General features: G+C 36.8%; 1 protein-coding gene across 1 annotated transcript in view; it reads left to right on the top strand.

The window, feature by feature from the left end:
* PRKN (parkin RBR E3 ubiquitin protein ligase) overlaps positions 1 to 12603 on the top strand; it is a 675053-nt gene that overhangs the window by 398193 nt on the left and 264257 nt on the right. Inside the window, 1 exon segment of the mRNA XM_054279727.1 lies at positions 9984 to 10120. Coding sequence (XP_054135702.1) covers positions 9984 to 10120 — 137 coding nt within the window.

Below are 12603 nucleotides of genomic sequence, written 5' to 3'. Positions count from 1 at the left end.
TCAGGTGTTGTCCTGTTATTTGAAACAGAGAAAATACAAGAGTTCCATAAACTTTTGTTTTGGGGAATATTTGTTATTTTGGGCTGCATTTTGAATTAAATAATGCTCTGTTTGTTTGTTTTTTCAGTATGTTTTGCATAATAAAGTATCTCTGCTCACTGAACAAGAAACGGAGAGAAAGTGTTTTGTCACATAGTCCAAATGTATTCTTTTGACACATTTTAGTGGTGTACAGATTCTTAGGGCTGATCCAGCTCTTAGAACCCGTGTGGAAATACACAGTCTTTGCCACGGTGATAGAAGAAATCCACAATTGGTATTGAAAGATTTCTGTATATTGTTTATGGTTTGATCATCCTATGAATAAATATAGGTAGATTATGAAGTTCAGTAGTGATATTATCCATATTGATTGCAGGGCATCTGCAGGTTATTTTTTTCACATGTCAAATAAGGTTTATTTATTATTATGTCAAATTGTGAGTTTCCTTGTTTTCTGTTCTATTTCCCTGTTTTTATTCTTCCTTTATTTTCCTGATAGCTAGACTATAATTCAGACCCCAGCCCTTCTGCAGTTAAGTATGGTGTGTTCATGGAGTTGTCAAAAGGAAGTTGAAGTCAGAAGATAATTTACCTTAGTGAATGCCTTTTATTATTTTTGAATTTATCTTCTTTTTTTTTTCTTTTTTTTCCTTTAGAAATTACTGGGATATATATAAAATTTCTTCCTATAACCTCCCAAGGTTCTCTCCCAAGGCCAGGTTACTTCTTCCAGCAGAGAGGGTGTGTAACAGAAGAGTCAGTATGAAATGTGGGAATGATGCACATGTTCTGGGAAAGCTGTAGATGGACATGAGGAGTCAAAACTATTAATTACTGCTGATAATTGTGGCTATTATGTCCCCTATGAGAAAGTTGCAGAGTTTTCTTGCTACATCCTTTTCTTTAAGGAAATGGTCAGGGAGGACAAGGAGAGGGTAAGATTAAAAATCCATATGCCTTTTCCCTCATTCTGTGTCAGCCCACATAACCAGCTATGTGTGAGGTGGGAAGTAAGCTGCTTTAGCAAAACAAGGGAAAGCTGGACAACAGTGAAGTTTTAGTGAGATCCCTGAGATAGGTGCCCTTTTAGGCACTATCATTTTCCAGTAAGAGTCTTCATGTAAGTTCTGTGACATTTATATGAAGAGTATATCATCATTTCTTTACCTGAAAACCTGTTCTGCTTAAGAACAGAGGGAATGGCCACCACAGTTTTTTTTTCCTACAGTGTGTCTTCTGTCATAAGTCAGTTCTTGTTCACATCACAAACAGCTTTAACATGATTTTCAGAGATGATATTATAAAGCAGTATTGTGAATTCCCTTTCTTCCATTCCTGCAATATTCAGTAAGTGTAGGAGAGGGATAAATCCCATGGGTCTATTTGTTTTTGACTTTCACTATTGTTTGGGTATCAAGATCTGGTATTCCTATGGGAACGCCAAGTTCTATTTAGGTTGATGTCAGTCTTCCTTAGAGTTACACAGATTATTAGGTCAGGTAGGCAAAGATCCTTTGTACAGGATTTGTGCTCCTGTACAAAGAGTAGTACATTACCTGAGACCTCATACTTAGATACATTCCTTGAATGATGACCAGCCAGGCAGCATAAACTAATGAAAATGGGTGTGGAGATTAAATAGAAAGCAGGCACCTGAGATTATTTGAGCTTCCAGAATCTTCTTTTGAATTGAGTTCAATAACTATACATCTTGAGAATTTTCTGCATATTTTTATTGTCCCAGTTACAAATTCAGAAATTATACTTCCCAAACTTTATAATAATTTGTTTGAGTTTACAACTTAATTTGGATGGGGAGGGTGTGATGGGGGTGGTGTTTGTTGGTTTTTTTCTAGTTGGAAAGTTGATTCCATTTACTCTTTTAAGTGTTGGAAGTTGGCATGTAGGGAAAAAGGAAGAGGGAAATTAAATTTAGGCATAGATTTGAGTGCATGTTGGGCATTTAAATTCTACAGTTGTGACACAGGGCAGTAATAAAATCAGAAATAGAAATTCACAATATGAATATGACATAATGAAGCCACTTTCGCTACTAGTACAATTTTCTGCTGGATGTTGCAAACTATTTTCTTCAGATTACTAAAGATAATTGACTGCTTTGAACACTTAAAATCTGCCAAGTCAGAATGCCTTCTGTGAGACTTGCTAGCCCAAGGCTTGTTCTTTCCTTTGAGTGGAGGTGCTGATGTAGAAGGTGTTCTCAGATAACTGCATCTAGACATTTATGCTAAGATATTTGCCTTGAGGAGGAAAGGATAAAATATTATCTGTATATTTTAAAGACAGTGAGGAGCTAAAAAGATGGGATTTCTATAAAGAAATGTCTTGTTATAACAATAGCTTTAGGGCCAATTTTTTTGAAAGATAATAATCATGTCTTTGGCTCAGACTGAAGACTCATTTAATGGCAAGCACCCTCAAGTTATTGTTTGGATCAACATATAAATTGAATATCCTTATTTGAAAAGAAAGATGAGAAAAAGCATGAAACATCATTTTAAGGTGCTGAAAGATAATTCTCTGAGAGAAAATTCACTTAATGTATCCCTTCTACCTTCTGTTCCTCTTCCATCTTTCCCTGTGCTTCTCTACCTTCCTTTGTTTTCCAGTCTTTTTTTTCTTCCATATGTTAAGAAATACAGTCCTAAAGTTCATGCACCAGGGTGTATTTTCAAAGCTAACTGGAAGAAAATAACTGAAATTTACACAGTGGAGACATGCTTTATCCCAAAGTTCTATTCCCTCCTGGAGTCCCAGGGAATGAAAAGTATAATATGATAGCATCCCTTAAGATAATATCCAATATTCTTTTCCTCCTGTACCTTTTCCAGGGATTTAAACATCCCCAAGAAGGCAAAAAGAGCTCACGATTGTGTCTTCTCTTTTGTGTTAGAAACATTCTTCTGTATAATGTGTTTACAGAAACATTGATTTTTACAGGCTATCTCAAAAGGCTTGGTTCTGGGAACAGAAAATAAGAAAAAAAAATTTGGTAAGATGTAATAAGAAAAGAGTCCCAAACTAAAGCTCTGTTGTCATAAATCTGTATTACAGGACTCTTAGTTTTTAAACCTGAGTGTCCACATGCACACTGCTGTTGCCTGTTGAAGACAGCACACAGTAACCCCTGGACTCTGCCCAAGAACTGTTAGGGACTTTGCTATTTGGCAAGCCTAAAAAACCATGTCAGGTCCCATTCCAACAATTTAACAGCATAGACAGTTGCATTCCAGTGGCATAAGAACATTTTATGACAATATTAATTTTACTAGCATAAATGGCAAGAGTAAAACTAAAATAAGATTACTATATAAGGTTTCAGTTCTTGAAAGGAACCAACAGGACCTCATTAGGCCCAGTGAGACCAATCAGGAGCATAAAATGCCATTAGGGTATGAAGGCATTTTGACTATTTACATTTGTTCATCCTTAATTACTGAAGGATTGTTTGGTGCTGAAAATGGTGCAGGTGAAAATGGTTCTTCCTCTTGCTGTGCTGTGCTGTGAAAATGATGAAAATCCCATCATTTTCCCAACTTCATTGGTTACCTTGATGGGTTTTTTCCCCTGAAAAACAAACAATATGATTTCTTACTGTGTGTCTCTAGTCAGAAGGTTATGAGTCTGTGAAAGGAAGGCTGCTTGTGCTATCAGGAGTGCCTGACTACTGTGGGCTTTCAGAGATGAGCAGTTTTGTTTGTGCTGCTAAGGGCTGAGTGCTGCCTCAGAGGAGAGGAAAGTCTGCTGTGACCTGGCTTAAATCTAGGGAGGGGTGAAAGAAGCATTTGCCACCCTTTGGTGGCAAAAGCTGAGAGTAAAAGTGACACAGGTTTGGGAAGTCATTGCCCAAGTGTCAGTATGGAGGAATCAGTTCACAGCAATCTGGAGCTCAGCAAGCCACAAAGGGTAACCAGCAAGCAAACCAGGGTTTGGGTTAGGGTAGTTTATGGGCTGCTGCCTTTGTTCACTTTTGTTGTGTTTTCCTTCTGTTACCAAGGTATTTTCTTTTTCTCTCCAGTGGAACATTAGTGAGGTTTTACAAGCTCAGATGGAGGAAAAGGAACAGGTTCTACCCATCTCCTTTCAAGGCACGTCTGATTTGTTGGTTATTTGCTGCACAGGGGGGCACTGTGAACTGAATCTGAAAGCTTATAGGATGTTTCTCCTCCAGCCTGATCACCTTCTACTCCTTGATACCATAAGATTCAGCCACTAGTGGCAAGGGTGGTTATTGTGCCTGAGCACAGAGCTCACACAAGGCATGTCTGAGCAAGCAGGCAGAGTAAACACGTAGTACCAGGTACTAATTTGAATGTACCAGTGCATGTAACAAAAACTCCCCTTGCCCATGTCCTCAGTCAGCAGATGCTGCTGCCTGGCAGAGAGAGCAGAGATTTTACAGGCAATAATGTGTGTCATTTCCATACCCTGAGAAAACCCTTAACAGCACAGTTAACAGGAACAGTGCTGAAAGGAGTACTTGCCATCATGAGCACTAATTTTAAGCATGCCTGTTTTCTCCTCTTATATTCTGGTTTAGCACAGTCAGGCTGTTTCTGGGTTCTAGCCTCTTGGCGCTGCTTTCCAGTAGAAATAAGAAACATGAAAGCACATTTTACAGGAAAACATGTAACAGAGGAGAAAATAGGTCAGATTTCACTTGCCAGTGCTTCTTTAAGTTAGCAGCTGTGGGTCAGAATACATTTTTATACAGAAGCACAGCCAGAAAATATAAGCTTGCACAGTGATGTCTCATGGTGTTCATAACCTTCATTTCATGACCTTTGATGCATTGTGTGGCAAGTGATCAAAGACAAAAAAAACAGGGTTGTGTTGTTGTTATTGTTTTAAGGGATTTAATATTTTAGTTTTCTGGTAATACTATATTTATCTGTACTGGGTTTTTTAATTAGAACACCCTATGTAAAGATATATTTTAATCTCTTAGGAAAGGAAATGTAGGAGTGTAATTTTTTTGTTCATAAAAGTCCATGAAGGATGGATTCATGACTGCATAGTTATATCTGATATTACTCTCTTAGTACTTTTCTTAGTACTTTTTCTTTTCTCAGGTAAGCTCTTTATACTCATTTCAAATGCCTACCCTTGTCTAAATATTTGGGACCTGGATTGTTACTTGCAAGTTGCCTGTAATTGATAGGTCACTGTTTTTACTAATCCATAATAGCATATTTCTCATTAGAAAGCAGGATTTACTGCTCTACTTTCCTCCAACCTATATAAAAACTAAACCTATATTCTAAATGACTGTGGCAATTTTTCTTTCTACATTTATATTTTATAGAAATATTAGCATCATTCTAATATATTTTAATAACATATTCAATCAGAAAGTTCCCAGAAGTATCTTAATGGTAAGAAAACCATGCACTTTAAGTGTCATAAACAGACAAGTCTTTCAATAGTTTTGCATAAGAGTGTGGAATGTGTGTGATAGACAGGAAGGCCAGAAGTGTCACCAGCTTTGTAGGAATTAGGAGACTGTATTCTCCTACATGCTGTTCTATGAGGAAGCCACATGATGGATGAATAATTTGGCTTATTTAGGCATTGTAATTTTGTTCTGCTACAAGGATGGAGCCAAAATGGATTGACTGCTGCTCAAGGATGTTATTTCTGTTTTTCTTTTGCTTTTTTTATGAAGCAGGAGAGTGCCTGTAGTGTCCATGTCACCAAAGTTTATATTTTTCTTTTCCCTTACACATTTTTTCAGTGATTCACCTTTTCTTGAATGGTGCTGACCTGAAACCTAAAATAGATCTGCTTTGGAATGACATGGAGATCCATTCAGAAATGAAATTATTTCACAGGGCTTATATAGTAAGCTTTTTGATGTACAGGAAGATTGACAAAGTGGAAAAAATGTGCTATAAATACATAAAATGTGTTTAATGATAAATATAGTGCTCATAGGTGAGGTTAAAGACTCTGATATAGCTGTGTGCATTCATATTTACTGCAGGGAAAGGAACTCCACATGGCTATTTTTGCTTTGCTGACTGTAATCCCATCAAGACAGCCTTATAGATATTTGCTAAGGTTTTTTGTTGTTATTTGGTTAAGATTTTGAGATTGAGGTGAGAGAAATCCAACTGTCACCTAGAAATGACCTCAAGGCGGTTTCACAGATTTGTCCAACATGATTTTCACATATTTCTACAGGCTTCGATGTATTCCTTGCCCAAAAGTGCTTCAGACTGTGGCTACTGATATTTTCTAAAAAAAAATGGTCTCATATATGTGGTGTGCTGTTTAACCTTTATTCAGTCCAGCTTTCTTCAAAACATTGAGTAAGGACCAAGCAAGAGAGAAGTTGCCCCATATATTTTCCAGTAGGCATTGCAAGATATATCAACTGATCCACTGCTATTTCTACAAATAATTCCTTATGCTAAGCACCCCCTCACAGCCATTGGACTCAATCTTTATACAATAATAGCCATCATGAGATTTTTAAGGTGTACTAGAACAATCAATTTCTCAGGATGCTTCCTATCTAAACAAGATCCAGTCTTTGTATCTTTCTTTAGCCAGTATCCTGTGGTAGTCTGTCTGAGAATTATCTGTACCTTGCTTCTCTGGAGGGAAGGAGGAAAAGGTTTATGGACCAGAAATAATTTCCACCCCTACTGTTGTTGGGCCACAGTTATCCAACAGTACTAACACGAAGCAGAAAGATTTAAGGTCCCCTTTCTTTTTCATTTAAGTCAATGCACACTGATAAAATTCTAATGAAAAGGAATCCACGCACAGGAGTGAGTTACTTATTATGGAAATTTCCAGTGATGCATTGTAATGTTGGATTTTCAATTTTTAAAAGTGGTTACATTCCTAATTGGTGAACAAAAAGGACCAATTTATCCCTTGCTGTGAGAAACATTTTTCTTATATATTATTCTCATGAAGCCTCTAATTCAGCCAAACACATTATGTAAATGGAACCTATGAAACACTTTCTAAAATATATGTCAGATTTACATTACTAGCCTGTTGTGTTAGATTGAGGAAGGGACCTTGTTACACCGTGGCAATTTTTTTTTACTTTCATAATACTCCTTTCTAAAATAAATTGCATTTTGTACAAGCAAGGCTTCTATCAATAACTCTTGGTGTATCCTAAATGAGTATTCACTAACTTCACCTGGGCATTGTGAACATAATCTCTACATCTTCGTCTTTACTGATCTCAGGGACAAGACTTTTATGCCGCTTTTAAACTAGAATTGCATTGTTTTGATACAAAATCTGCACATGTTGGTCTGCAGCAATTGCTCCAATGCCAAATGAATTTGGATCAATCTTCCTTGCATATAAATTGAGTTTCTCAAAGCCTTATGACACAGATAGCCTGGGCTGAAAAATTAGCGGGCAGTGTGAGAGCTAAGCTTGTTTTTTCTGACACAGTCAGAACCCAGATTTATATCTCTCTTATACACAGTGCTTGGAGTCTGATGGTGTTAAAAGATAGCATTTTTTAAGATAAAATAAAGATGCAGTTTATTTATTTAAGATAAATTTAAGATAAATAAAGATGAAGTTTAAATATGTGTATGTGTGGCTATGCCCCTTCTGGAGACTTTAGTTTTAATTATAGACAGTTGTGATACCTTAAGAAGCAAAATCAATTATCACAAAATAATTTATGGCAGAAACTGAGCATAGTAGCTCATTTGCATAATGAAGTGCTGTTAGTATTGATTTCATACAAGTTTAGGTGGAAATATTATATTAATAGCACTATTTTCATTTCTGGCCTGGCTTTAAGATACTCCACTTCTGACAGCCTTCTCTCATGCATCTCACCACACACATGTATTTTGTCTTTGAAGTGAAGGTCAGAGAGGTGTGAATTTAGAAACAGGGAGCTTCCCATGAAACTAGAAAAGATACTCAGACACTGAAGTAATAAAAAAGAGCAATTAACCCTTAAAGTGAGATATCCATTAAAACTATAGACAAATTTTATTAAATCTGCAATTTATGAAGAAATGTAAGGGTTTTTTCTAAAGTGTTTCTGGTTTTCCTGAAGGTTTCATTTGACTAGTGACCACAGGGACTTTTGCACTGTAGGACAAGGCAACTGCTTCTCTACTTCTCCATAATGACTTGGGGACTGTCCAGAGCTAAACTCATTTTGCCTTACAGCTGTTTTTTTAAAATTATTATTTGGTACATTCAGAACAGCAAGTGGGCAACTAATAAGGATTAGTAATGGGGAGGTTTGATTTAATTCAGTTTTAAGCTGCTTTATTCAAGAAAATCCTTAAAACACAGAGATTATATTTTTGGAGGTACTAACACACTGCCATGAATTCTATAGTATGTGCAATAGTAAAACATATTTTCATGGAAGATTAAATGCTTGTATACAGTATGTGAAATTACTGATTACATTTTGAAGCTCTATTCCTACACTGAAGTCTTTGTGTTTTACTGTTTCAGGGGATTTTCAAAGCATCATGTCAGGTTTTAGAGAAAATGTAGCATTATTTCTAACCCTCATGATTTTATCACAAGTCCTTCTGTATTTCATTTTGTATTTCAATACTTGTCTCCTGGAGTACCATAAATGTGTGTGAATTCCTACTTTTATTTTTAAAAAATAATTGTACTTCTTACTAGTAACTAAAACATTGAAATTTGGGGTGAATTTCTTCCTGTGTTCACTCACAAGCAAATTAAAGGAGTAAAGTAATTCAACATTTGAATGGGAATCTCACTGTTGTGTTCAATTTAACACATCTCTCTATTTTTTGCCATGTTAAGACTTGAGGTTGGTAATAGCTCTGAAAGATAAAAAACAATGTATAGCACACTTTACTTTGGAACAGACAAGGTGTGTTATATCCATCAGGAGTTAGCAGAAGTTACCCTATATTGGAGCAACACCATTAGGTTTGATCAGCCTGTTCCTGCAGTGAGGGCACATTTCATGTGTGTGTAATATTTTCTGTGTTACTCAATTTTTCTTTCACCTTCATTGTGTTGGTCCTGGACGGGCTTTTGGAAACCACTGGCTCTTTGGCTTTCCTTGCTGTGACTGTCACTGGAGATTCTCTGAGTGCAGACCAGCTCAGGCGTAAAACTCTTTGTCCTCTCTTATTTCAAGTGTTTCCTCTCTGCACCTCCACAAGCAGCATTCTGTCAGGCTTGGGTAGCTTTATTCAGTCTCTGCATGTGTGATGGGTGCCTGCACTCCTGCAATGGTCCATGGAGGCTGAGCCCATGCAGGCAATGGAGACAAATTGATGACTGAGCTCACCTTACTGCAGGTACCTGAAGCTGATCAGCTCCAGCCTCCACTTAGTGTATTGACTGTAGCTGGAATTTCTCACCACATGGAATTTCTCACTTACCATATTTATGCCCAGCACTTAAGTTTAGGTGTTTCACTCCCAAATTGAATCACACACCTCTCACCACAAGCTGAATTACTTTACTCATTAGTACTAAGAGAATGCCTTGGTTGCAGAGTTCAAATGGCTGCCTTGAGAGGCTGAAGGCACATGGTGGTTTTCACAAAATCTTTAGCTTTCCTAGATGGTCACATACCTATTTCATCTTACCTCTCACCATTGATGTTTTACCATATATGATCTTTCTTCACCTCATACAAAGGATATCTGTTCTAAAGGACTTTTCTTGGTTTAGGTTTCAGTTTTCAGTAAAGTTTCAATTTTCAGTAAAACTTTAGTTCCATTTCCTTATATCTGATTCCTTTTAGAAACCATCTTTTGAAAAGTGCTGCAATATGCCAGGGTAAAATCTGCTTTTACGCATGTAATAATCCTGTTTGCTGTGAATTGAAAATTACTATTAAATTAGAAGTTTGAAATGAAGCTTTCTTTGGTGTTCAGTCCAGTCCTTGTTCATCACTCTCACTGCTCTGTCTTTAACAGGAGTCCTGTGCTTGTGTTCCAATGTGTGCATCGCCATGTCATTTGCCTGGACTGCTTCCATCTGTACTGTGTGACCATGCTGAATGACCGCCAGTTCACCCATGATCCAGAGATTGGCTATTCCCTCCCCTGTGTAGGTATGTTTCTGGTGATGTTTTTATAACTGATTTTTTAATGTAATTTTGATTTCAGGATAATATTTTTTTTAACACCTATTAGTTTTGTGTAAATCAGTGGAATTATACTGTGTTCATAGGAGTTGTTTAATTTGTTGGAGAAAATATTTGAATATTGAAGTGGATTTTGCTAAGCATGTGAACTGGAGAATTAACTGGATTTTAAAGGGCATTTCTTTTAAAATCAAATGTTTACTTTCTTCACATTAGTATTTTATAATAATGAAGGGCAAGCAGATGATAGCATTACACTACAGTTTAAAAAAAAAAAAAACAAAACACCTTGACCTCCACATTTTCAATTTCAAATTAAGTAAATTATTAACTTTCTTGTTCTGTCTTCAAGCACTAATGAAAAAGGACTGCAACAGGAATTTTAAATACTTTTCCTTTTGGTGAAGTTATTATTGCTAATTATCACCTCTTTGAATGAAATGTGTTTTACTTGAGTAGGAAACAAGGTTTGGCTTAAGAGTTAAATAGAATATAGAAGATTTGTTTTGAGAATTGGTTCAATTACACTGGCATGTGGACTGCAAAATTGTCATAAATTATAAATTTTGCTGTGAAGAAGTATATTCTATGCAGAGCATTCTTTTTTCTTGGTGTTAAATTAAAATGGGAGCATATATGTTTGTCTTAAGTGCTGTATCATGGTATGAGAATAATTTTACAGCAAATTAGAAGCTGCAAAGAAGATAGGTTTGCCTGGTTACCTGAATGGCTGATAAATAAGTTTCAAACCCCACTAGATGGGAGAAAAATTGACAAAAGTTCTTAGTAGAGGGCCATCTATTGAATCTGATAACATGCCTTGACAATATTGAAAGTACAGTAGTAAGAAATATTTAAAATTATTTCTTTTTAATTGCTTCAAGAACAAGCAAGCAATGGTTCTTTACATTTCACTAGAACTGCTGTTTATGTGCTGTGTTGCCAGGTCTTATTTTACTTCCCCCTAAACAGCTACTGCATTTACACACTGATGTCATCCTACACAAAATAATTTTTAATGTTTTGTAGGAAAACTTGTCATGAGAAACTGAACCAGGAACTTTATACGTAGTGTTCTTTCCTTTACATTAGCATAGTACTGTGTGGTCAGTCTGTACTCTCAGCCTCCTTCCTTGCATCTCTAGAAGTTAATCCATTTGCTGCTCCCACACAAATTAATAAGCTGCTTGAGTAGAATCCTTCCTTTTTTCCCCTGCTTTATTGATTTCTTCCATTTTCTTCTGTTAGCTCCTTAGGTTAATCAGTTATGCCAGTGGTGCAGCAGGCAGCTCATCTTTTTCCTTGCTTGTAGGCCTCCTTGCTGCTTGTGGCTGGTGTCAGAGAGCTTCCTCCAGTTCAGGCTGATATGTCAAACTAATGACCCTTCTGCCTCTTCTGTCTGTAAACCCATTGCTAGTCATGCTGCACTAAACTTGTATTAGGATTTTTCCATATATTTTCAACTCCAGTTGCTCAGTTCAGAAGTTCTTTTTCTCTGAGAGGAGGCTAAAAAGTTTTCAGAGGTTTTTACCCCTGACTGGCAGTTGCCAGGCAGTCTTTTTCTCTTTTCTGTTTGCTGAAGTTGAACATTGTGGGAATTGAACAGTGGAAGCAGAGTAGGGATGAGGAGAATACACAAAAAGATGGTGCTGGGATGTTCAGGGTTGCAATTTCAGCCTTCGAGTGGAGGGGAAGGCATGGGTTTGGCTTAAGAAAGGCATGCTGTAGAGGATGCACAAAGGATGGTGTACTTCTGCTGTTCAAGTGAAATAGAGTTCAGCTGAGGAAATGGGAAAGAAGCCATTGCTGCCAGTCTAGTCTCAGCTGTGTTGTACTCTAAGTGTTATAATAGTTATATATGGCAAGACTAAAATATTGCTAATCTCAATGTTTCAGAACTCCCCAAACTGGAAAGTTGTTTTAAAATCCTAAACCTTAAAGCAGTACTAATAGCAGTAGTAATAGTAATATAATTGCAGTACTTTTTCTCTCTCATTGATTGCTACCTCTGTCAGTTGTCTCTGTTATGTTAGCAGTTTTGCATTTTAAAAAATGCACTTGGAAGTATTCTCTTTTGGGGTACTTTGCACAATGAAGAATCTAAACAGAGCTGTTGTAACTTCACAGTTCATTTCTGCAGCTATCTGAACGTAACTTTCTGATATACAGGTCATTTGGTTGTCTCTAGTATTAAGTTGTACTTGAGTAAGGAACTGATCATTATTTTTTGTTCTTTGAGAAAGTCATGAGACTGTTTCATCACACCTGTGAGAAGGAGGCATGCTTGCATTGCCAACCTCTTCCTGCTGTTCAGACCCAAGGGGGTTTAGCCTCCTTCACAGCTAAATTCACTTAATCAATGAATTCACTTAAGAAACTTTCAGAGCAGTGTCACATGATTTTCTCTTCCACTTATCATGGTATTTCTACTGAATAGCATAAGATGTCAT

This window comes from Melozone crissalis, unplaced genomic scaffold (genome assembly GCF_028551555.1).
Source record: "Melozone crissalis strain CALT ecotype California unplaced genomic scaffold, PUWL_Pcris_2 ptg000027l_1, whole genome shotgun sequence".
NCBI classification, from domain to species: Eukaryota; Metazoa; Chordata; class Aves; order Passeriformes; family Passerellidae; genus Melozone; species Melozone crissalis.
Note: the sequence above shows the minus strand (reverse complement) of the source record. Positions and strands in the feature narration are given on the sequence as shown.